Raw genomic sequence first — 26575 nt, 5'->3', positions numbered from 1 at the left:
TCGGGGGCGGGGAGAGAGAGCATCGGGTGGGGGGAGAGAGAGCGTCGGGGGGGGGGGGAGAGAGAGCGTGGGGGGGGGGGAGAGAGAGCGTGGGGGGGGGATAGAGAGCGGGGGGGGAGAGTGAGCGCGGGAGAGCGCGGGGGGGGAGAGAGAGCAGGGGGGGGGAGAGAGAACGCAGGGGAGGGGGCGAGAGAGCGCGGGGGGGGGGAGAGAGAGCGCGGGGCGGGCGGGGGAGGAGAGAGCGGGGGGGGGGAGAGAGAGCGCGGTGGGGGGGGGGAGAGAGAGCGCGAGGGGGGAGGAGAGAGAGCGCGGGGCGGGGGAGAGAGAGCGCGGGGGGGGGGAGAGTGCGGGGGGTGAAGGGAGAGGTCAAGTCGGATTGGATCCAGTCCGGGAGTCGGGTCCAGTGCAGGGAGCGGGCGGGTCAGAGAACAGGAGCGCGGGTCTCGGGTCGGGGCGGCGGGGGGAGCGGGTGTCTGGTCGGCGGGGTGGGGGGAGCGGATGTCGGGTCGGCGGGGTGGGGGGAGCGGGTGTCGGGTCGGGTCGGGTCTGGTCTGCGGGGTGGGGGAGCGGGTGTCGGGTCGGGTCTGGTCTGCGGGGCGGGGGTCTGGTCTGCGGGGGGGGCGGGAGCGGGGGTCTGGTCTGCGGGGGGGGGGTGAGCGGGGGTCTGGTCTGCCGGGGGGGGGGGTGAGCGGGGGTCTGGTCTGCCGGGGGGGGAGCGGGGTCTGGTCTGCGGGGGTGGGGGGGGAGCGGGGGTCGGGTCGGGTCTGGTCTGCGGGGGTCGGGTCAGGTCTGGTCTGTGTGGGGGGCGGGGAGCGGGGGTTGGGTCGGGTCTTGTCTGCGGTGGGGGGGGGAGCGGGTGTCGGGTCGGGTCTGGTCGGCGGGGGGGGCGGGGGGGGGGGGAAGCGGGTGTCGGGTCTGGTCTGGTCGGCGGGGGGGGTGGGGGGGGGAAGCGGGTGTCAGGTGTTGTCGGCGGGGGGGGGGAGCGGGTGTCGGGTCTGGTCTGGTCGGCGGGGGGGGGGAGTGGGTGTCGGGTCTGGTCGGCGGGGGGGCGGGGGGGGAGCGGGGAGCGGGTGTCGGGTCTGGTCTGGTCGGCGGGGGGGGGGGGAGCGGGTGTCGGGTGTTGTCGGCGGGGGGGGGAGCGGGTGTCGGGTCTGGTCTGGTCGGCGGGGGGGGGAGTGGGTGTCGGGTCTGGTCGGCGGGGGGGCGGGGGGGGGAGCGGGGAGCGGGTGTCGGGTCTGGTCTGGTCTGTTCGGCGGGGGGGGTGGGGGGGGGGGAAGCGGGTGTCGGGTGTTGTCGGCGGGGGGGGGGAGCGGGTGTCGGGTCTGGTCTGGTCGGCGGGGGGGGGGAGTGGGTGTCGGGTGTTGTCGGCGGGGGAGGGGGGAGCGGGTGTCGGGTCTGGTCTGGTCGGCGGGGGGGGGGAGTGGGTGTCGGGTCTGGTCGGCGGGGGGGCTGGGGGGGAGCGGGGAGCGGGTGTCGGGTCTGGTCTGGTCTGTTCGGCGGGGGGGTGGGGGGGGGGGAGCGGGGAGCGGGTGTCGGGTCTGGTCTGGTCTGTTCGGCGGGGGGGCGGGGGGAGCGGGTGTCGGGTCTGGTCTGGTCGGCGGGGGGGGGGGGGGAGCGGGTGTCGGGTGTTGTCGGCGGGGGGGGGGAGCGGGGGAGCGGGTGTCGGGTCTGGTCTGGTCGGCGGGGGGGGGGAGCGGGGTGTCGGGTCTGGTCGGCGGGTGGGGGCGGGGGAGCGGGTGTCGGGTCTGGTCTGGTCGGCGGGGGGGGGGGGGGGAGCGGGTGTCGGGTGTTGTCGGCGGGGGGGGGAGCGGGTGTCGGGTCTGGTCTGGTCGGCGGGGGGGGGAGCGGGGTGTCGGGTCTGGTCGGCGGGTGGGGGCGGGGGAGCGGGTGTCGGGTCTGGTCTGGTCGGCGGGGGGGGGGGAGCGGGTGTCGGGTGTTGTCGGCGGGGGGGGGGAGCGGGTGTCGGGTCTGGTCTGGTCGGCGGGGGGGGGAGCGGGGTGTCGGATCTGGTCGGCGGGTGGGGGCGGGGGAGCGGGTGTCGGGTCTGGTCTGGTCGGCGGGGGGGAGTGGGTGTCGGATCTGGTCGGCGGGCGGGGGGGAGCGGGGTGTCGGGTCTGGTCGGCGGGGGGTGGGGGGGGGGAGCGGGTGTCGGGTCTGGTCGGCGGGGGGGGGGAGTGGGTGTCGGGTCTGATCGGCGGCGGGGGGGGAGTGGGTGTGGGTCTGGTCGGCGGGGGCGGTGGGGGGGAGTGGGTGTCGGGTCTGATCGGCGGGGGGGGGGGGGGGCGGGGGGAGCGGGTGTTGGGTCTGATCGGCGGGGGGGGGGGGCGGGGGAGCGGGTGTTGGGTCTGGTCGGCGGCGGGGGGGGAGTGGGTGTCGGGTCTGATCGGCGGGGGGGGGGGGGGCGGGGGAGCGGGTGTCGGGTCTGATCGGCGGGGGGGGGCGGGGGAGCGGGTGTCGGGTCTGATCGGCGGGGGGGGGGCGGGGGAGCGGGTGTCGGGTCTGGTCGGCGGGGGGGGGGTTGGGGGAGCGGGTGTCGGGTCTGGTCGGCGGGGGGGCGTTGGGGGAGCGGGTGTCGGGTCTGGTCGGCGGGGGGGGGGAGCGGGGAGCGGGTGTCGGGTCTGGTCGGCGGGGGGGGGGGTTGGGGGAGCGGGTGTCGGGTCTGGTCGGCGGGGGGGGGGGTTGGGGGAGCGGGTGTCGGGTCTGGTCGGCGGGGGGGGCGTTGGGGGAGCGGGTGTCGGGTCTGGTTGGCGGGGGGGGAGCGGGGAGCGGGTCTGGTCTGGTCGGCGGGGGGAGAGCGGGTGTCGGGTCTGGTCTGGTCGGCGGGGGGAGAGCGGGTGTCGGGTCTGGTCTGGTCGGCGGGGGGAGAGCGGGTGTCGGGTCTGGTCTGGTCGGCGGGGTGGGAGCTGGGAGCGGGTGTCGGGTCTGGTCGGCGGGGGGGGGCGTTGGGGGAGCGGGTGTCGGGTCTGGTCTGGTCGGCGGGGTGGGAGCTGGGAGTGGGTGTCGGGTCTGGTCGGCGGGGGGGGGGTTGGGGGAGCGGGTGTCGGGTCTGGTCGGCGGGGGGGGGGAGCGGGTGTCGGGTCTGGTCTGGTCGGCGGGGTGGGAGCTGGGAGCGGGTGTCGGGTCTGGTCGGCGGGGGGGGGGTTGGGGGAGCGGGTGTCGGGTCTGGTCGGCGGGGGGGGGGTTGGGGGAGCGGGTGTCGGGTCTGGTCGGCGGGGGGGGGGAGCGGGTGTCGGGTCTGGTCTGGTCGGCGGGGTGGGAGCTGGGAGCGGGTGTCGGGTCTGGTCGGCGGGGGGGGGGTTGGGGGAGCGGGTGTCGGGTCTGGTCAGCGGGGGGGGGGAGCGGGTGTCGGGTCTGCTCTGGTTGGCGGGGGGGGAGCGGGGAGCGGGTGTCGGGTCTGGTCTGGTCGGCGGGGGGAGAGCGGGTGTCGGGTCTGGTCTGGTCGGCGGGGGGAGAGCGGGTGTCGGGTCTGGTCGGCGGGGGGCGGGGGGAGCGGGTGTCGGGTCGGGTCTGGTCGGCGGGGGGCGGGGAGCGGGTGTCGGGTCTGGCCGGCGGGGGCGGGGGAGCGGGTGTCTGGTCTGGTCGGCGGGGGTGGGAGCGGGGAGCGGGTGTCGGGTCTGGTCTGGTCGCGGGGGGGGTGCGGGTGTCGGGTCTGGACGGCGGGGGCGGGCGGCAGGAGCTGGAGCTGGCCGTGGGAGGAGCCTTATCCACGCAGACCCAGTGAGGCCATTGGTCCAGGACTAGGGGCTGCGTGCTTCGGGCCCCTCCCACACAGTTCGGCGCTTGGAGCTACTGCACTTGCGTGCCGACTGTAGCGCGCATGTGCAGAGGTCCCGGCACTGTTTTCAGCGCCGGGACCTGGCTCCGCCCCCCACAGCTCGTGCTGGCTGCGCCGAGGGCCAGAGGACCTGCAAGTAGGTGGAGAATACCGAGGATTTTTTTAGGCGCCGTTTTAGGCGCAAAAAACGGCGCCCAGCTCGGAGGGGCGCTCGTTTTATTTATTGTGGAAACTTGGGCCCATTGAATGGTGGCGCATGCTCGAAGGACCGAACAGTCTACTCCTGCTCCTAATTCTTATGTTCTTATGTTCTTAAAGGATTTAGAAATCAGAATTAAACTTTAATTTTTTTTTTCAGCAAAAGCGCATTCGCACTGTTTTTAAAAAGGGCCCCTAGATGAAAGGTGGTTAATATGATAAATGGAAGTTGTTATTGCAAGAGACTAAAGACTGACCATCTGTGAAGACGGAGAATAAAAAAGAGATAGTGACACAAAAACAACAGGCCTTTTGATTTGCCGCCAAACAAATTGAAGACCTATACAGGCAAAAGATAAGAATATCGGTTCAAGTCATACGGAGTAATATTGTTATACCCCCAGGTTATGCTATCATACAATTAGATAAAGTGCAGTGCAAGTCAACTTTCAGAAAGTAAAATGTGTATGGGAATGTCTAACGTCAATGAATCCAAGAAGGTATCTACAATAGAATTTGTCGGAGCAATTATCATGGGATCCGTAGGTTGGGTGGTAGGCTTACCCTGTCTCACTGATGTGAGGCCTGGGCGTCATTACAATACTCCAGGCCCATTTGCTGTCCAAACCTGGTGGGAATGATGTGGAGGCTGGCAGGCAGGATTGGGGCGGGTTCGATAGGAGGACCTAGGGAAGGCCCCCGGTAGTCAAGTATGTGTCGGTGGACTGGATGCAATTGCAGTTGAGGGTAGAAGTCCAGGGCTAGAGAATTTGAAGTTGTCCTTGTAAGGCCCAGAGGAAACCTTAAAAATATTGAATTCACTTACCTTCTTGGCCCTCTTCTAGGCCTCTTCGGCCTGCCGCCAACCTACTCTGGGAAGCCAGGCACTAGTCGGGACACACGCGATTATGCATTACAATCATGTTAGCTCCTATTTATGACTTTTGCATATTTGTGAAACCTTTGTCTGGCTACGGCCTGCTTTTTTGCGGTACCAGGTTTCCCTAGTAAGGCCAGCACCAGGTGTCGAACGTTCAACAGTGTATTAAATTCTTGTTGGGATAATTACTGACATCATCAGCACTCCCAGTGCGCAGATACAGGGAGCGCTGTCTGTGATTTTTCCACTCATTAAAAGGGATGAATGACCAATCACGGGCTGTATACCCACAATTTTCTGTTGTGCGCTCCCCATGGGCGCAGCTTCTGCCTGGGCCTTCAGGATCATGAAGATGGCCCTCACATTCTTTCTCTTGTGCATGTAATAAATCTCTGGCCAGCTCTTCATTTAAAAAGTAATAGCTGGATGATTCAATAGCATAGTGAGTCAATATATCAAGGTGCATGATTATATTTCAATACTAAGGCCAGAAATTGCCAAGTTCCTGCTCTGCCATCAGAAAATCAGTAGTGTCTGACCTCGGTCTGCTGACTGTCCATTGACTGAAACACATGACCCTTACCTCTGAAGGGATAGCAGACGAATTTTGGGGTCTTATTGCTCCCATACTACATTCTGCGTGCACTATTTGTAGAAACAGAAATAACCCACATGGTAGCATAAGTACATCAGGTGTTCACTTGTGAACTTTACTGATTGGAACTTCCAGTCTATTGTCCTTTAACTTTCAATATCTGGGTTCAAATATATCCCACATTGCTGGGATCAAAGTGTCCTTTCTCCATGGACTGTCAGAGTTCTCTGTAAGATGAGTTTCAGTCTATTTCATAGGTGATGTAAGCTCAGATCACAAATCTGTTGACTGCTTGTCAGCAAGGATAGCTTCTGTGTGAGAAATGAGAATATTCACACTGGCTCTATAAAAGATGCCCTTCTGAGTTGGTGTTAAGGCCCCACATTATTTTAGTAGGATCTAGGAAGCTTTACTCTGCATTCAGTCATGCTGATACTTGATGTGATTACTTGAGGCTGGCACTGGATAGAGAAAATTGTTCCAGTCCCAGGGATGGACAGCATGGCCCGATTGCAGGACCATTGCTCACATGGCCCACACAGTGGCTAAGGTTGGCTGGTGGAGGACCTTTGTCTTACGGATGTTTAGTGCAAGGCCATGCTTTCGTACGCCTCAGTGAATATGTTGACTATGACTTGGAGTTCAGCCTCTGAATGTGCGCAGACGCAGGCGTCGTCCGCGTACTGTAGCTCAACGACAGAGGTTGAGACGGTCTTGGATCTGGCCTGGAGACGACGACGGTTGAACAGGTTCACACTGGTTCTGTAGTTTAGTCCCACTCAAGCGGGGGGTCTTGGATCTGGCCTGGAGACGATGAAGGTTGAACAGGTTCATACTGGTTCTGTAGTTTAGTCCCACTCAAGCGGGGAGTTTGTTGAGTGTGAAGTGGAGCATGGCAGTGAGGAAGATTAAGAAGAGGGAAGAGAACCTGTCCCCGCAGCACAGCACTGCCCCCCAGTGATCAAGATCCATGGCGTGGCCCTGGACCATTTCCCATACCTCGGGAGCCTCTTATCAACAAGGGCGCACGTTGACGACGAGATTCAACACCGCCTCCAGTGCGCCAGTGCAGCCTTCGGCCGCCTGAGCAAAAGAGTGTTTGAAGACCAGGCCCTCAAATCTGGCACCAAGCTCATACAGGGCTGTAGTAATACCCGCCTTCCTGTATGGCTCAGAGACATGGACCGTGTACAGTAGACACCTCAAGTCGCTGGAGAAATACCACCAATGATGTCTCCGCAAGATCCTACAAATCCCCTGGGAGGACAGACACACCAATGTTAGTGTCTTCGACCAGGCTAACATCCCCAGCATTGAAGCACTGACCACACTTGATCAGCTCCGCTGGGCAGGCCACATTGTTCGCATGCCTGACACGAGACTCCCAAAGCAAGTGCTCTACTCGGAACTCCTTTACGGCAAATGAGCCAAAAATGCGCAGAGGAAACATTTCAAGGACACCCTCAAAGTCTCCCTGATAAAGTGCAACATCCCCACTGACACCTGGGAGTCCCTGGCCAAAGACCGCCCTAAGTGGAGGAAGTGCATCCGGGAGGGCGCTGAGCACCTTGAATCTTATCGCCGAGAGCATGCAGAAACCAAGTACAGGCAGCGGAAAGAGCATGCGGCAAACAAGTCTCATCCACCTTTTCCCCCAATGACTGTCTGTCCCACCTGTGACAGGAACTGTGATTCTTGTATTGGACTGTTCAGTCACCTAAGAGCTCACTTTTAGAGTGGAAGCAAGTCTTCCTCGATTCCGAGGCACTGCCTATTACTGACTGGTGAGCCCACACAATCTGACCTCAAATAATGATGGGAGGTCAGATAATTCACATATTCTTTTAGAATTTCTGGCACATAATGCATGAAGTGCTGGGATTTGCATGTAGGTTGGGGACCAGAATGTCTGGTGCCAGCCGTCGTTATATACCTGCAATTTTTTTTTAAAAAGCACCTGGGGCATGAAGTCTATTTATGAAATAGCCTTTGGAGGCCAATGTGAGGTAAGGTGCTTCAGTATAGAGCTGTCCTGCTTGAGAGTGAGAGCCATCCTGAGTCAATATAACACATTTCTGATAGGCGGCTCCTTGAAATCCCCTACCCCCACCCTACCCCGCTCCACATTTGAAACAAGTGTCTGTAGCATTGTTCAGGCACTCTAGCCACATTATGGGGAGATCCTCTAATCCGCATACGAGTTGGGATCATAATGGGCATTGCGCACAGTCTGTTGTCCAGCGTGTAGCCATATTCAGTGTGTATCCAACACCTACTTGGCCTCAGTCGTACCTACCCAAAAATTGAGCAGCTAATCACAATCGTCTTGTGCCATAGGCTTTGGTAAACATTAGTTAAAGAGCCCTTGAACTTCGAATGACGACATTAACAGAACTAATGATGCTTGTCATGAGCTAATGATGAAACACCAGAACTTTAGCTGCTGCTGCCAGCTTCCGAATGCTTTCTATCTAAGATAGTTACTCATGGTAACAAGTTTACAGTAGCATTTAGGTTTAAAATTCTAGCTATAAAATGCTAGATACAGTGATAGCTTGATGTTAACCTTTTAGTTTAGTGTATGCACAATAAAATGACAATGTAATTATCTATCTTTAACCATTGCTTGCACTATAATTAATGTAGATAAGGAGAAAGGTCACTTACAGTGATAGTGTAATAGCTTTTCTTTTGTGCTAAAGACAGACACGCTGCGTGTGTCCTAAGTACCTGGAGGTTTGACGTTAGCACAGTTCCCATTTTATCTTTCTTTGTAACAGAGGTTTCCTTGAATTATTTTTGCTTGAAATACGCTACTTTCGAAATACACTAGTTAAATTGCTCATGACATTGCCCATGATCAGTTGGTGAATATAATTTTTTTTCATTTATGACATGGCGGCAGAATTGGAAGAGAGACTACGTCACGCTGCACAGCCACCTCATAGTCAGAGCCTGCAACAATGTCATGTCAGTTGACAGAGCAAAACTGAATGGCACGTGTTGCTATAGCAATTTACAATGGTAGATGATGACAGAAAATGTGACCAAAGATTATGACAACAGGAAGTAAAGTTTATGGACAGAAAGTGTGCACCCTATGCAGGAATTCTGTCCAATACCCTTCTCCTTAGCCCAAGGAACATGGAGGGCAGTTTTAATTCTGCAGCACTATCTTGATCTTACAGCAATGATAGTTAGCATAGAAATCAACCCTGGGACCATTGTGGGCTGTATGACTCAGTACCATACAACAAGATCGATATTTTGAAGGGGCCAGGATGCTTACAAATTGGCAAGAGAGATCCTGGTCTGTGGTTAGGTTGGTCATTACTAATTACCTAGATATTTTCGGCAGATTCAGCATCTCAGGCCACTCCTTCAGGCATATCCTCAACCTGCCATGGCCAGAATGGGGCTTTGCTTGCCCAATATGCTTTGATTTATAAATTTTGTTTGGAACATTTATTTTGTGTTGGCTTTTATTTTTGCATCGTGGCCAAGCAGACACTGTGATGGTCAGTGACAGAGGGAAGTTAAGATGTGGGACTGTTGGTGAATGGGGAATTGGGGTTGTGTTTACTGATATCACAGTCAGATGTGTTGTTCATGGACAGCCCGCCCAGAAAGGGCTGTTTAGGTTGCCTACTCCCTTCCTCTTCCTCCTCCTCCTCTTCCTTCTCCTCCTACTTCTGCTCCTCAGCTACTTATAGCCTTATAGCTGGTGGCAAAGGCTGTGCCCTCATGATGACGAATCTTGACACCTGCTCTGCCCAGTACAGCAGAGCGCCTCCAGAGTGGTCCAGACAGCGGAAGCATTGTTTCAGCATGTTAATGGTCTGCGCTATCACTTTTTGTGTGGCAGCATGGCTTTTACTGTAGGCATGTTGTCCGCATGTTCATGGGTTGCGCACCGGAGTTATGAGCCATGTCGTCAGCAGATAGCCCTCGTTGGCCAGTAGCCACCCTTTGGTTTGTTGTGGTAGCTCAAATGCTGATGGTACAGCAGACTGCTGCAGAATGAAGTCATCAAGGCTGCTGCCAGGATATCGAGCATTGACCTGCATGGTGCGCTGCCTATGGTCACCCAACAGCTGGACGCTGAGGAAATGGAATCCCGTTCGGTTGCAGTATATCGCAGAGTAACGGTATAGAGAGCCTCAGTAACCTCCCTTACACAGCAGTGAATGACAAACTGCGAGATTTTGCAAGTATCTCCAGCTCTATCCTAGAAGTTGTTGACGCATAAATGTTAATGGCCACTGTAACCTTCACAGCCACTGGCAATGTGGTCCTCGCCCTGTTCAGCAGGTGGCAGATTTCAGTGAGGACGTCCTTACTGAAGTGTCGAAGTCTCCTCGTTGAGGTTCCGGTAGGAGAATTTCTCCCTGAACACCCTGGCCAGATATGGCCTCCTGCTGAGAGCCGTTCTCCCCCTCCTTCTCCTCCTCATCTAACAACTTGTCCTGCTTTATGTTGCCTCTGCTTATTCTCCCTGTCATGCTGTATTGCAAGGGTGGAATAAGGGTGGTTATTCAAAGAGAGCTGACGACATTTCATTCTATCGTGCCAGAGAGCAGCAGGTGGAGCGAGCATGAGGCTTTGCAAAGATTGAAGGCTTTCCCATGGAGCAGGGTGACATTGACTGAATGCATGTCGCTTTCGGGGTGCCACATGTCAACCTACTGCAACTACTGTCTGGGAGCAAGTGGTTTGTGCAGAAGCCTTGAAGTCGGGCCAACTTCCTTCAGCATATACCATGCCACTCCCTGTAGACGTTAGCTACGTTAATGAACTCTAGAAAGCACCAGACACTTGTGCATTCATAACAACAGCCAGAAGAAATCAATCAGCAAGAAACCTGAACATATTTGATCATGCCTTTAAATAGCGCTGGTGTGGGGTCCTCCCTACTGCTGAACTGTGCGAGCTTAAGAGAGACCATTAGCTGGAGCATTGATCTATAAAACAGCAGTTTTGGTGACAAATCAGCATTACACCCTGACTGACATCATGATCTGCCTACTCTGCATATTTCTGGTGGATGCTCACTGCGCATGCACTAACGCCCTCACCAATATAGCATCCGGCGCAACTCACACCAGAAGTTTGTGTGTATGCTGTGAACAGCATTTTGGACCTCTAAGGGCACTCATAGCACCCAAAAAAAACAGGTACTACATATCCGAATGTTATGCCCAAGTTGTGGTTATCTCTAAAAAGGTCAATTCAGCACTCTCAGCTAGGAGCCTGTTCAATGATAAGGTTACAACACTGTTAGCCAAATTCCTCAACCTACGTTTCTTTCAAGAGTGCTTTTCTAGAGGAAGCTCGAGATTGCTGAGTTTATGCTTATATGCTTCAACGCTTATACCGTTACAGTAAAATCACAAGATGAAATGGTCTTGCTAATTAGGGCACTGGTTATTGGTTTGCTGACCTCAACCATCTACCACAAAAGAATAATGAGAATTCATCACACTTTGAGATTGTCTATTGCGCAACATTTTTTAACCTCACTTTTCTTTAGCTCAGGATGGTTAATACCGTTCTCAGTACATTGTATTGTGTTTTCATTCCAGGTGTAAAATTAATGAAAGAGGAGAAGCGGGCAGTGTTTGCAGAAGATGATGAAAATGATGGAGAAAAATTAACTACTTAATCATCTTACAATAGAGAAGGGTCATTGATTCTGTTGTACCCATTTCCTTCTGTTTCCTGCGTTGCTAAACATGTATTCATGTAAACTGTACCATGATCCAAGAAAGTGAATAAGCTTTGCCGAATTCCGTTAGAAAAATGACTTGACACTGGTACAGTTACTGTACATCTGTTACATCATTGTTATTTTATGTGCTGATTATTAGATTAAAAAGACACATTATTAAAAGCTTTGAAGATTGGTTCATTTAATGTTGCATGGTCTTTGAACATATATAACATGCTGAAGAGTAATGCCTGATATTCTTCCATTATTCATAACTGCGAGTGTGTAAGGCATCTTGACGGCTAACTCTGCTGAAATTAACCCCATAACCAGTTATTACTTCACCTACACTCTGCACTGTGTGGGTGAAGTAGCAGCACTGCACACCTACCGACCGCCTACTGCCTGTTGCACTCCAGGAAGGAAGTGATTTCATCTGGTCCGTCAAGGCCTGGCTTCAAGATCAAACATCCACCGCACCTGACCCCTAGCCTGACCCCACCCACGTAACGTCAGGAGCCGGTTCATTGTCTCTGAGGCAGCAAGGGAGTCATAACCAAAAACAGAGGTGGGGCAAATCGAATCTGCTGTTCGCTGCATCAATATGTCGTTTTCACACCCGAAGCCTTTGTTTTGCTCCAACGCTGCAATGTGAAAGTTGAGTTACTCATGATTTGTAGGTTCAGTTTCCACAAACCTGTGCAGACTTTCCAGATAAATGCTCGATGACATAAATACTTTAAATATATAAAATAACGCCATTGGCAAAATGACTCAGAATTGACACAATCGGATTGATTGGAAGATTATTTACTTAGAACTTTTTTTAAAAACTTGCAGCAAGTCTCAATGCATCTCTGATGGAATTTTAGAGACTAATTCAAAATTAGTCCTCAGATTTCAATCCAGTGAATTTTAAAATGCTATTTTCGTTTATTGGTGCAATTGAGTGAAAGGTGTTTTGTGAATTCCACAGGGTTACCGCCAGTCTCCCGGCGTAACTCTGGTACAGACCCGGTTACGTCGGGTCCCTGCCGTTTCTGCGAGTTTCCTCAGTAAAGAGCGGGAGAGCTTTTAGCCCAGTGTGGGCAAAGTACAGCCCGCGGGCCAAATGCGGCCGCAAGTTCATTCTATCCAGCTCGCTGGACGGGACAGAAATAGAATGCAAGCCGGAGCTGGAGCTGCACATTAGCCTGAGTCGAGACATGGCTGCTCACGTCGATGACTCTTTGACCAAAGAAAGAGATCAGTGCTGCATCTTTCCTCTTCCGGTACCCAGAGTACAACGTCATCGCCATCTTAGACATAGGAGCAGATCACGGAGCACAGGGACTCCAGGTAATTGCATGAGATTGTAGTTTAGGCCTTGCGAAGCCTCGGGTTCCCGTACTCAGCTCCCATAAAAGGAGACTACCTCTCGTGTCGGAGGCCCCGCAGACTCGAGCTACTCTGCCAAGCAGCCACGTAGACTTTCAGAACAATATATAATCGATTGATGGATCAATCATTTCATTCATTTAGTAATGGAAGATTTTATTATTTTACATTACATTTTGTGTACCTAAGATAGTATCTAACTGCTATCTGAATTTATGTGTATAAATTATTGGGAGGGTAGAAGTGGGAGTGATGATCAACACTATGGGGCCGAAATCGGCGAAGGCCCCAGCCCGCCCAAGTGCCGCCCAAAGGACCGCCGATGGCCACCAAGTTACTTGACAGTACTTTGAGTGGGGTTTAAATCAAAAAGGTCCTTTAAAGGGTGGTGGGTGGCAAAAAAGGGACTTAAGCTGCCAATCTGGGTGGTAGCCAATGGGAGCTTGCCGCCCAAGTGCCACCGAGGATGGAGTCGGGCCCACGGAGGGTTGAAGATTTGAAAAGCAAAATCATCAAAAATAAAAACCTATCAGAACATCTTCAGGGGACCCCATCCAGGTAAGTCGCTGTAAAGAAAAAATTAAAAAATGTTTGCTAACCTTTTTTTTTCAGTTCTTCATACTCACCACTGGGGTTAGAACAGCCTCCAGCCACCGGTCCTTCCCCATTCTGGCGCCAACTCCGGCCGACTCCCGCCCACATACATATGGCATCTCAGCGGACGGGAGGTCAGTTGTGCCACTTGACCACCCACTGACGTAGCTGGGCCATTCCCGGCGGTTCGCTCCTCCCACCCGTTCCACACCAAATGGAAAGTGGCACTGGGCGTTGGGCGCAACTTCAAGAGGAATGTCAGCGGCAGTGGGCGGCAGTCGGCGGCAGTGGCAGTAAGGCCATCAATTTCGGGCCCTATGAGTTGGCTTGTTTAAAATTAACCAATTTAACAGTTAGCTCTCACCAACATGCACGGTCCTTTTAAATTTTCTGCACGGAATCTTTTCCAATAGCAGGAGCTGGTGAACGGCCTCCGTCTAAACTCGTGATTGGTGCACAGCCGTGCATTTGCGCACCTTCGGCGGAACATTGGCGTGCGGCCCTCAACAGCTCAGCAAAACTTTTTGGACTGAATATTAATGGGGAAGGCAGGTTGGGAGCCGAGGGATTCCGGTACAGTCGAGAAACCTGGGAGAACGGGTTTCCAGCAGGTCCTGCCGAATTTAACAGCAGGGCTTCATTTGCATGGGAAAGCTCTGTTTCCCACCCGCAACCAGCCAGATTGAGAGGCTGGCTGGCTCCGGGAATGTAGGCCTGCAGCACTAGGCCGCACAGAGGAGGGAGGGAGGGATCACATGCGGTCTGGGCAGGGGGAGGTGGCAAGAGGAGCAGGGGGGGGGGCGGAGAGTCTGAAGTGGATCGTGGGTCTGGGGTGTCCCGAGGAGGGGGTGGCGGGGAGGAGGGTGTTTGAAGTGAATTGGGGGCTGAGGGCGTTTGGAGGAGTACGATGGGGGTGGCTGAAGGATCGGGGGCAGGAGGAGCACGGTGGAAGGGGAGGTCTGAAGAGATGGGGGAGCCAGAGCAGAACGGTGGGGGGGGCGGGGGGGGGAGAAGAGGAGGGGTGAAGTCTGGGAGTCTCAAGGGATTGGGACCCGGGAGCAGCACGGGTGGTGGTTGGTGGTCAGGATCGAGGGCGGTCAGCATCACTTGGAGGTGTTCGGGTGAGGATCGGGGGCCACACTGGGAGGGCCGAAGGAGTGGGGCTGGGGGGTGAGGGGCAGAGGAGCATTGGTGGGGAAATTGGGGGCTTCGACGGAGGATCAGAGGCCTGGTTGGGGGGGGGGGCAGAGAATGGGCAGGGAGATTGAAATCTTAGGGGACTCTTTAATCATGGTGGGTTAGGTAGAGACGCTGTATTCATGAGGTAAGTGTAAAAGTACTTACCTCCTGGATCCAGCAGTCCTTGTCTTGATTTAGCTGACGGGTTTCACAAAGCCTGCAAAACCCGACCAGCTAAAGTTACATTCAAAATGGAGGTTAAAGCAGCGGCTTCCAGCCTCATATAATATTTAAATAGATGACCCACTTCCTGGCAGTGGATTGACTGCCCACTCCTCATCCCAACTCCGTTAAAACCGGGAGTGGGTAGGTTGGAGGCGGGTTCAGGTTTGGATTCAGATTTTTAAAACTTTAACTTCTCACATGCTCCCCACCCATTCATTGTTTTAGGTTAAAATTCCCCAGTAATGGTCTTCCAGCCCAAATAGTTGCCCACTCCTGTTCTAACTGTTTAAACTGTGGTTGCTAAATTGACAGCAGCCAAAGAATCTGTGGTACTTGTGATGCACAACACTGGCAGGACCGCCAGAGGGGCAACAACTTAGACTGGGACCCGGACACTGGCTTTACATTGGGAATTCCACAAGCCTTGTAACGGGTGGAGCCTCTGCCCTCTTCTAACAAAACCAAGGGGAAAAAACATGGATGGGGACTCCCAGTGCCAAGAGTTCCCACATCTCAAACCCTCACAGCATATCATTGGCAGCAGTATGTCACTAGGCATACCAAGCCACTGAACAGCAGCACTGGGTCCCACCTGGGAGTCTATACTAAAATCATGGCCTGGACCCTGAAGTTAAACAGGTACATTTTTATAAATAGCACTAATAATAATAATTTGTATTTATATAGTGCCTTTAACGTAGTAAGGCGCTTCACAGCAGTGTTACAAGACAAAACAGATAAATTTGACACCGAGCCACAGAAGATGAAATTAAGACAGATGACCAAAAGCTTGGTTAAAGAGGTAGGTTTTAAGGAGCGCCTTAAAGGAGGAAAGAGAGGTAGAGAGGCAGAGAGGTTTATGGAGGGAGTTCCAGAGCTTAGGGCCCAAACAGCCGAAGGTGTGTTCACCGATGGTTGAGCAGTTATAATGAAGGATGTTCCAGATCATTTTAATATGACCTCCTTAAGGGGGCACTAGAGGGCTTCACTCTTCTTTCTTGGTGGGGAGAGGGGGGGCTGGTGGTATAATTATGCTTGTACAGCTGTCTTGCTGCCTTTCATTTTGCAGTACACAGTTATGCCTCTGCCACATACACATTTAGACATGAGAGTCAACCAGCTGTGTTTAAAACAACAGTACTGCCACTTAACAACAAATGCGGTTTCTTTGCAACCAGGCCAAAACTGCCAACTATAAAATCAAATAAGACGCATAGTAAATTGGCATCTTCCTAGGAAACCAAAGTCGTTGATAAAACTACATTTACCTAACTTTAGTACCCAAACTAAAACTCATGAACCAAGTTACAGTGATTTATTTTAAATCAGCCTTTCTTTTAATTCTTAGACCCAGCTTCAAATATTAATACAAAAGCAAAATTCTGCAGAGACTGGAAATCTGAAATTTTCAAATATTAATATTCTGCTTAACAGTTCATGGTTGGAGGTATAAAATACAATGCTTTGAGAAAAAATGTTTATAATTCCATTCAAAGTTTGCGAGAGACTGAATTCAACAAGCCTTATCTTCAACATTGAGTAAACAGACTGTTCCATCAGTGTAAGCAATGAGCCTTCATAGTGTGGACCAAAAACTATAAAACTTAAGTAAAGCATGAAATTAGCATTAATACAAAGCTTATGTTACACACTAGTAATTGTAAGACTTACCTTTTATAAGGACAGGTTTTAGCCTGTAAGATTTTGCCTTTTCTTTCCACCATAACAGAGTTAAAACTTATCTCAACATTTGCAACATTTCGCCTGTAAGATCTTGTCTTGACTCAACACTTTCAGAGTTCAGACTTGTGAGACCAACAACACAGACACAGGATGTTTCTTCACTCACCCCTCTCCAGGGGTTATCTTTACTTAGAATAATCAAAAGAAATACAAGCAATTTGCAATAGCATCAAATGCACAATAATTACAAATTATTAGCCCCCACCAACCTATCCCATTAAAGTACCTTAAAATTGTCTATTCCCTAAGTGATTAATAGAAACCAAAGACACACAGAATTAATTCCAGCCGTGGTCAACCATCGGAAATTAACCCCCTCTTTGTAACTGACCAGGTTATCTAATACTTGACTGCAGTGTTTGACCTCACGTGTTACAGCAATCTTACACTGTTTTTTCAAATATTAATATTCTGCTTAACAGTTCATGGTTGGAGGTATAAAATACAAAATAAAATACCAAGCCACTGAACAGCAGTACTGGGTCCCATCTGGGAGTCTACACTAAAATCATGGCCTGGACCCTGAAGTTCAACAAGCACATTTTAAAAAATAATAATAATATTAACTTTTACTTATATAGCACCTTTAACGTAGTAAAATGTCCCAAGGCGCTTGCTTCACAGCAGCGTTACAAGACAAAACTGATAAATTTGACACCGAGCTTGGTTTAAGACAAAGGGACATTCTCTCATGATGAATACGTCTTTCATTCTCTTATCTCCAAGACAGTCTTTTTCCACAGTTCCCAGACAAGTGTTTGACAGCTGTGATGTGAGGTGTTAAAACTTACGAAAAAGTCTTTTGAATTCGCACAGGCTCGTTGGTCATTAAACATGGTCAATCCCAGGGTTTTAGCCATCTTGGAGCAATTTGCAAGCAGAAAATGTGAAGGAAAAAAATGCTGTCATCTTACATAATCCAGAGGCCTGGATTAATGATCCAGAAACGTGAGTTCAAATCCCACCACGGCAGCTGTGGAATTTAAAATCAGTTAATTAAAGAAAAAATCTGGAATAAAAAGCTAGTGTCAGTAACCGTGACCATGAAACTATTGGATTGTCGGAAAAACCCATCTGGTTCACTAATGTCCTTCAGGAAAGGAAATCTGCCATTCTTACCAGCTCTGGCGCATATGTGACTCCAGACCCATAGCAATGTGGTTGACTCTTAACTGTTCTCTGAAATAGCCCAGCAAGCCACGCAGTTGTAAAAAAAAATGCTACAAGAAACAATAAGAAGAATAAAACCGGATGGACCACCCAGGATCGAACTCGGCACCGGCTACCGGCTACCGACACAGCAATGGCACACCCATCTGGCCATGCATCTGTCCATGACAGCATTGGTAGCAGTGACCACTGCACAGTCATTGTGGAGACGAAGTCCCATCTTCACACTGAGGACACACTCCATCGTGTTGTGTGATATTACCATCGTGCTAATTGGGATAGATTCATAACAGATCCGGCAGCTCAAAACTGGGCATCAATGAGGCGCTATGAGGCATCAGTAGCAGCAGAATTGTATTCCACCATAATTCAACCTCATGACCGACATAACCCTTACCATCAAGTCAGGGGACCAATGCTGGTTCAATGAGGAGTGTAGAAGAGCATGCCAGGAGCAGCACCAGGTGTACCTAAATATGAGGTGCCAACCTGGGGAATCTGCAACACAGGACTATATGCACGCTAACAAGTGGAAGCAGCATGCTATAGACAGGGCTAAGCGATCCCATCATCAATGGGTCAGATCAAAGCTCTGCAGTCCTGTCACATCCATTCGTGAATGGTGGTTAAACATCTAACAGGAGGAAGAGGCTCCATTAATATCCCCATCCTCAATGACGGCAGAGCCCAGCACATGAGTGCAAAAGACAAGGCTGAAGTGTTTGCAACCATCTTCAGTCAGAAATGCCAAGTGGATGATCCATATCGGCCTCCTCCTGAGGTCCCCACCATCACAGAAGCCCGTCTTCAGCCGATTTGATTTACTCCATGTGATATCAAGGAATGGCTGAGTGCACTGGATACAGCAAAGACAATGGGCCCCGACAACATCTCAGGTGTCGTGCTGAAGATTTGTGCTCCAAATCTAGCCGCACCTCTAGCCAAGCTGTCCCAATACAGCTACAACACTGGCATCTACCCGACTATTTGGGAAACAGCCCAGGTATGTCCTGTCCACAAAAAGCAGGACAAATCCAATCTGGCCAATTACCATGGCATCAATCTACACTCAATCATCAGCAAAGTGATGGATGGTGTCAGCGGCAGTGCTACCAAGTGGCACTTACTCCCCAATAACCTGTTCACCAATGCTCAGTTTGGGTTCTGCCAAGACCACTCAGCTCCAGACCTCATTACAGCCTTGGTCCAAACATGGATAAAAGAGCTGAATTCCAGAGGTGAGGTGAGAGTGACTGCCCTTGGTATCAAGGCAGCATTTGACCGAGTGTGGCATCAAGGAAACCTTGTAAAACTGAAGTCAATGAGAATCAGGGGGAACACTCTCTCCTGGCTGGGAGTCATACCTTGCGCAATGGACGATGGTTGTGGTGGTTGGAGGTCAATCATCTCAACACCAGGACATTGCTGTAGGAGTTCTTCAGGGCAATGTCCAAGGCACAACCATCTTCAGCTGCTTCATCAATGACCTGAAGTGGAGATGTTTGCTGATGATTGCAGTGTTCAGTTCCATTCGCAACTCCTCAGATAATGAAGCAGTCCATACCCACATGCAGCAAGACCTGGACGGAATTCAGGCTTGAGCTGATAAGTGGTAAGTAACATTCGCGCCACACAAGTGCCAGGCAATGACTATCTCCAACAAGCGAGAGTCTAACCACTGCTCCTTGACATTCAACAGCATTACTATTGCCAAATTCCCCACCATCAACATCCTGGAGTCACCACTGACCAGAAACTTAATTAGACCAGCCACATAAATACTGTGGCAACAAGAGCGGGTCAGAGGCTGGGTATTCTGCGGTGAGTGTCTCATCTTCTGACTCCCCAAAGCCTTTCCACTATCTTAAAGGCACAAGTCAGGAGTGTGATGGAATACTCTTCACTTGCCTGGATGAGTGCAGCTCCAACAACACTCAAGAAGCTCGACACCATCCAGGACAAAGTAGCCCGCTTGATTGACACACCATCCATCACTTTACACATTCACTCTCTCCACCACCGGCATATCGTGACTGCAGTGTGTACTTTCTCCAAGATGCATTGCAGCAACTCGCCAAGGCTTCTTTGGCAGCACATTCCAAACCCGCGACCTCTATCACCTAGAAGAACAAGGGCACAAAAACAGAATTCAATATTGATACAATGCTCTCTGGATTTTGCCCCTTTAAGTTAACCCTTTTTGTATCTCTCTCAAATACCATATTTATAAAGAAGCAAAAATGCAACTGCAAAGCCACTCAGAGCACATTACTAAATAAACATCAAACAGCAGCAACCTTTCAGCTCCCAACTTTCTCCTGTCACACTTGCTTAGCTTTGTTTGAGGCACCATGGATTAGTTTGCTGATACTAATAGAGGCACCGTGTGCAATTGTATTCGTGAGATAACTAGAACTCTGCTTCAGCAGGCTGGAAAATTCATTTACTTTCACAGAAGCTGCACAAGTTTTCTCTACCTGCTGTCTTTTCCAGAGTGCACAGGATGAGTGCGGGGCTGTGAGAGAATCATAGAGGCAGCATGGAGACATATGAAAATGAACAAGAAAATATTAACTGATTTATCGAACCTGTCCCATCCAAACATGGTGCAGCCTATAACACCAAAAACTACCCTCCCCATCACATGATCGCTTGGAAGAGGCAAAACATTTTTAAAACCTACAGTGAATTTAAAAACATAAAAAAGTGAAGGCCAGGAAAAGATCAGTTGGTCCTTTGACTCTGTTCCACACTGACACAGTGTAACTTATGCACCCTTCCCCGTCACTCCCCAACTGACCGGGAAACAATGCAATCTCCTTGGAGAGATGAAAAAGCAGTAGAAAAGTCCTCAGGCCAATTTCGGACAAAAACATTCTGGTAAATTCCTTTCCGCGCCCTAAAGGCAATCAAACAAGTTCCAGGAATCACGGTGGCAGGGAGGCAATTTCTCCCAGTACCCAGCTGAACTTCTACACAGTTACAACAGGAACTGGTATCCAACTGTTTTCTCAGGTAAATGCCAAATTACTGAGAATGAAACAAATTAATAATGAACCAGTCACGGTCCTCCAACTATGGATCAAGAAAATTAATGATTTTGCGGACTGTGGAAATGCCTCAGTGTCATTTCCCAACATTGTTCTCTCCTAATGTCTGTCACACACTCTTTTCATTCTTCTCTCTCATTCTGTGTTTTTTGCTTACCTTTAAGATCTGTTAATTCCCCTTTCTGACCATTTTCTCCTATGATTCTCACTCTGTATTTTCTGCAGATCCACAGATAAGTAAATCTTATGCATATCCTTGGTATTCCATATCTCTAGTCTGCCAGGATCATATATTTTGACATTTCAGGAGCTCCTAATGATTATCTGATATGCTGGGCAGGAGTGGTGCTCCACAGCAAGATTATGCATTCATAAAATGTATCCTAGCTTGCCACAGCAAGGCATTCCATCTATTGATCCCAAATGGGGACTGATAAATGTTGTTGCAGTTGTTAGCAAGAGAGCCCTGAATCCAGAATTGGAAGCTATAAGCATCTGCAGGTGCTTTGCTACCTAAACTACCAGACTGCTATGTGTAACTTATTCTACAGATAATTACTGCAACTTTAAAAAATTGCAACAGTCTTGCCCAGATCCCAACGGGGTCCTCATGTCCCCTATGAGCTGGAAGCTGCAGCCCTGCAGTTTTCCCCTCCTACAGAAACCTTGTACCATTTAGGACACACACAATCCGAGATCACTCATGCTTGCTGTGCTTTATTTCTCCCCAGCCATCCTGAATGATGACATTATCAATGTATCACTCATATTTTGAATAAACTAATAAGCTTTATCATTAAAAATTAATCAAGCATGACACGTACAGAATAGGACGTGCCCCCGCCACTCAGCACTGCCCCCCAGTCATCAAGATCCACAGCGCGGCCTTGGACAATGTGGACCACTTTCCATACCTTGGGAGCATATTATCAGCAAGGGCAGACATCGACGATGAGGTTCAACATTCGGTCGCCAGAGAAAGAGAGTATTCGAAGATCAGGCCCTCAAATCTGGCACCAAGCTTTTGGTCTACATGGCTGTAATGCTACCCATCCTCCTGTATGGCTCAGAGATGTGGACCATGTACAGTAGACACCTCAAATCGCTGGAAAAATACCACAACGATGTATCTGCAAGATCCTGCAAATTCCCTGGGAGGATAGATGCATCAACATCAGTGTTCTTGATCAGGCCAACATCCCAGTATCGAAGCACTGACCACACTCGATCAGCTCTGTTGGGCAGGCCACATTGTCTCCATGTCTGACACAAGACTCCCAAAGCAAGCGCTCTACTCGGAACTCCTACACGGCAAGCAATCCCCAGATGGACAGAGGAAACGTTTCAAGGACACCCTCAAAGCCTCTTTGATAAACATCCCCACCGACACCTGGGAGTCCCTGGCCGAAGACTGCCCTAAGTGGAGGAAGAGCATCCGGGAGGGCGCTGAGCACCTCGAGTCTCGTCGCCGAGAGCATGCAGAAAACAAGCGCAGGCAGCGAAAGGAGCGCGCGGCAAACCAGACTCCCACCCACCCTTTCCTTCAACGACTGTCCCACCTGTGACAGAGACTATAATTCCCATATTTGACTGTACAGTCACCTGAGAACTCACCTTTAGAGTGGAAGCAAGTCTTCCTCGATTTTGAAGGATTGCCTATGATGATGATGAGGGCACAATTTTGTACAATGGAAGCAGCCTGCTCTTTTAAAACCAAATTCAACTCCTGATAATAGTGAAAGTTGTGAGAGTCTCTTCAACAACACTCTGTAACATGTTCCAGCACTCACTTTTGATTCTATTTCACCCAGAATGATGTGTGTTTCAGCCTTTCTCTGCCTGCAGGTTAAGTGCCCCAATTTCCTATCAATTGCCTGAAATGCATGGCGAATTCCAGCTAGACTTTAAGTAATGTATATTAATGTTATAGACTTGAATGCATATAATAACTGCTCTGATAGCTCCATTTCCAGGAGGGGTGTGTTACTTCCAAACTAAGACATCCTGGCTTAATTAATACATTAACGCTGTTTGGGAAGTGAAGACTCTTCTGAAAGCCAGGCATCCCAGAATCAGGTGACCATCCTAGAACTACCTTAGCCTAGCTTCTCATTTAGACAAAGCACAATGTATTCATTAACATTTATACACAAAGCAAGTTCCACCTCTACCTATATATGATGACAGTACCAGGGAAATTCATACAATCAAAAGTAAATAAAGACCTTTTCAAAGTTGAGATTTTGTCGCTTCTGTATATAAAGGATTGCTCCTGGATAATGGTTTTATCCTTAATATAAGTTGCGTATTAATTGGTGATATAAGGATCTTTAACTCACCCACCCTTGGGGCCTCCTATTTTTTGTCAATCTCTGACTGGATGGGAGATTGTGATGCTGGCGTGTGATAATGTGCCTCAATAATGATCCAGATCCCTCTCTCCCATCCTTTATTTACTACAGTGCTTGATTAGGATTTTTTTTGTACTTGAAGGATTTAAGTAACTATATCCTCCAAGAGTAAGTATTTGGATCATTGCTCTTCTCAATATATGAACAAGGCTTGGAAATGGGGGCACAATATCAAAACTGGCAGAGGACACAAAACTAGGGAGTGTGGCTATCTGTGAGGAGGACGGTAAGTAACCGCAAGAGGAGCTAATCAGATTAGTGGATTGGTCAGATAAAATTTAATGTAGAGAAATATAAAATGATACAATTTGGAAGAAGCAAATGGTAAAAATGGTAAAGGAGTAGAGTAGAGAGGCTTATGGGTTCAGATGCACAAATGTTTAAAAGTGAGAGGATAAGTTGGTAAAGTTGTTTAAAACAGTGAGATTCTAGGTTTTATAAATATGGACATAGAGTACAAAAACAAAGACTAAACCCATACAAATTATTGATTAGACTACCATTAGAAAATTGTATCCAATTTTTGGTGCCTTACTTTAGGAAAGAAGCTAAGACCACAGAGAGGGTACAGAAGAGATGAGGCTCAGACAGAAGTAATAATAAAAGTGAAATAACCTACAGATAAGAAAAAGGGATGTGAGCAAAGTCCAGATCATAAATAATGTTAAAAGTTAATATAAATACCAAAACAAAAGCAATGTATTGCAGATGCTGGAAATCTGAAATAAAAACAGTTATGCTGGAAGCACTGAGCAAGCAAGTTAAATAAATGCTTCAGGTTCAGAAAAAAATGTAAGAAAAAGTAGCTGATAAAAATATACCAGGGATGTTGAAAAACAAGAAGTGCAATCAGTTAAAAAGTGTGAGAAAAACAGCAGCATGGCAAAAGAGTAGGGTAAGGTCTATTGCCCAAAATAAGAGTTCTATACACAAATGCACGTAGTATAAGGAATAAAACAAGTGAATTAGAAGTGCAAATTCAGCTTGAAGAATATGATGTAGTGGCGATCTTTGAGACCTGGATACAAGCTGGGCATGACTGGGAGATAAATATATGCATAATATTTACTTGATGTGGATTTACAGGTTGTACGGTTTTTAAAAAGTACTGGGATTTGCAGTAGGAGGAGGAGTAGCAATATTGAAAAAAGACACTCTCAGTATTAGGAAGAAGGGATATCAGTGTGGGTGAGCAGGCAATAGAAACTCTCTGGATATAATTGAGGACTAGAAAAAGATGCAAGTGGTGGTTGTCTACAGACCTCCTGATAGTTTCCTACATTAAAATAGTGACTACACTTCAAAAAGTACTGCATAAGCTATAAAGTGCTTTGAGACATCCGGTGGTCGTGAAAGGCGCTATATAAATGCAATTCTTTCTTGCTTTTGATAGCAGTTAAAATGTAGAGGGATGTAAACGTACGGAGATCAAAGAAGCTTGTTGCAAAAGCAGAGTGCTTATAATGGGGGACTTTAATTTTCACACAGACTGGGAGAAGCAGAACAGCTCGAATCCCAAAAGCTGTAAATTGTTTGAATCTATTCAAGATAGTTTTCTGGAATAATAGTTAAGGCTGACCTTGAAGGGATGGAACAGAAATGGACCATGGTAAAGTGGGCAGAAATGTTAACAGGTAAAAGTTACAGATGAAAAGTGGGAGATGTTCAAAGAAGTACAGGTTGAACCTCCCTTATCCGGAACCCTCGGGACCTGGTCTGTTCCGGATAAGGGATTTTCCTGGACAAGGGCTGGTCATGTTAAAGTTGATGGTACAGGTACTGAGCAAGGGAATATCGGGGCTGGCTGGCTTGGGGCTGGGAGTGCGGCAGAGAGATCATGGCGGGGGGGGGGGGGGGCAGTGGGGGAGGCGGTGGATCGTGGGGTCAGGCCAGCGATTTCAGGAGTCAGCAGCGAGGAAGGACTTTAATTTATTCAATTTGTTCATGTCAAAGTTCTGCGCATGTGCCACCCAGTGGCCAGGAATGGTTCCGGAGGAGGGGTGGTTCCGGATAAGAGAGTTCTGGATAAGGGAGGTTCGACCTGTATTTGGTACATATTTCTAAAGGGAAAGAGATCTACTTTGGTCAACCTTGGTCAACAAAAAAAATGAGAGATAGTATAAAACTAAAAGAAAGGGCGTACACAAATACAAAGACTGGTGGAGTTGGGAGAGATACAAAGGACAGCAAAGGGATACAAAGAAAGTATTAAGAGCTACAAGAAAAGAATACAAGAAAGAGCTTGCAAGGGATATCAAGGACAACACGAATGGATTTTACAAATATATTAATAGAAAGAGGATGGCAAAGGGTGATGCGGGTCCCGTAAAGACATAAACATAAGAACATAAGAGTTAGGAGCAGGAGTAGGCCATGTTGTCCCTTGAGCCTGCTTCACCATTCAAGAAGATCATGGCTGATATTTGACTTCAACTCCAGATTCCCATTTGATCTCCATATCCCTTGATTCCCCTAGAGTCCAAAAATCTATCTATGTCAGCCTAGAATATACTCAAAGACTTAGTATCCACAGCTCTTTGGGGTAGAGAATTCCAAAGATTCACAGACCTCTGAATAAAGAATTTCTTCCTCATCTCAGTCCTAAATGGCTGACCCCTTATCCTGAGACTATGTCCCTAGTTCCAGACTCTCCAGCGAAGGGAAACAACCTCTCAGCATCTACCCTGTCAATCTCCCTCAGAATCTTATATGTTTGAACGAGATCACCTCTCATCCTTCTAAACTCCAGAGAATATGGGCCCAATCTACTCAATCTCTCCTCATGGGACTGAAGGGGGAATTAAAGAGTTAAACACGTTTTAGATTAGGAAGGCAAAAACACAATTTGCTGATGTGGCAAAATTAGCAGGTGCAACAGTAGGACAATAGTGAAAGTTCCTGTTATTCAGAACTAGGGTCTTAGGCCTTACAAATAAGTTCCTGTTGTTGGCTTGATGCAGGATGCATCTGTTCATACTGGGACAATTAACAAAGTTAAAATTAAACAATCTGTAACAAAGCAAACAAATTGTCACACGGTAGAAAGACTGACTAATGATAATATAAATGATGACTTTGCAAAGAATTCTGTATAAAAGAAACAGCTCCGAAAGTGTTCGACGAGAATGGTTGGTAACACACTCAGTTGAGGAACTGGTGTAGCCGTGTCTCACTTGATCAAACAATTAAACAATTCTTTTCTCCAGGACAGGCCTGTGTTGAGTGTCTTTGTCATACTGCACATCAAATGGCATGGTCTGGCAGGACGCACCCCCGGGCGAAAGACAGACGAACGTTTGCAGACCATTACGAGTGATTATATTTTAAATACCACTCATAAATCTGAAGTAATCTGCCGTGAAACATGTCGGTCACCTGGGGTGTCCGAACTTGTGAGACTTGAGGGCAGATAAGACGTCGCAATAGTAATTATCAAAGTAGGATCAGCATCGTAGGTTTGTAATTGCAGACCCGAGGTTCGAGGAAACCAGGTTAAAGGGGACAATGAATTGATAGAGGGATAGACATACCAAAAATAGATGGCATGCAAAGATATGCTAGATTAGCGGCCGGGAGGTTCGCTGAATAAGTATTTTGCCGATGACCATAAAAATTGATAGTTACTACGTTAAGTGACGGATGGGATCCCAAAGAAGACCCCGCAAAACAAA

At 49.6% G+C, this 26575-nt stretch overlaps 1 protein-coding gene across 1 annotated transcript in view; it reads left to right on the top strand.

Annotated features, from left to right (window-relative positions):
- ppp1r17 (protein phosphatase 1 regulatory subunit 17) overlaps positions 1-11341 on the top strand; it is a 224681-nt gene extending 213340 nt beyond the window's left edge. Inside the window, exon 7 of the mRNA XM_070874562.1 lies at positions 11031-11341. Within this exon, the coding sequence (XP_070730663.1) occupies positions 11031-11110 (80 nt within the window). The 3' untranslated portion in view covers positions 11111-11341. The remainder of the gene's footprint in view (positions 1-11030) is intronic.
- Positions 11342-26575: the final 15234 nt, after the last annotated feature.

The sequence above is a fragment of the Pristiophorus japonicus genome, chromosome 1 (genome assembly GCF_044704955.1).
Source record: "Pristiophorus japonicus isolate sPriJap1 chromosome 1, sPriJap1.hap1, whole genome shotgun sequence".
NCBI classification, from domain to species: Eukaryota; Metazoa; Chordata; class Chondrichthyes; family Pristiophoridae; genus Pristiophorus; species Pristiophorus japonicus.
This window is presented reverse-complemented; position numbering and strand designations above follow the sequence as displayed.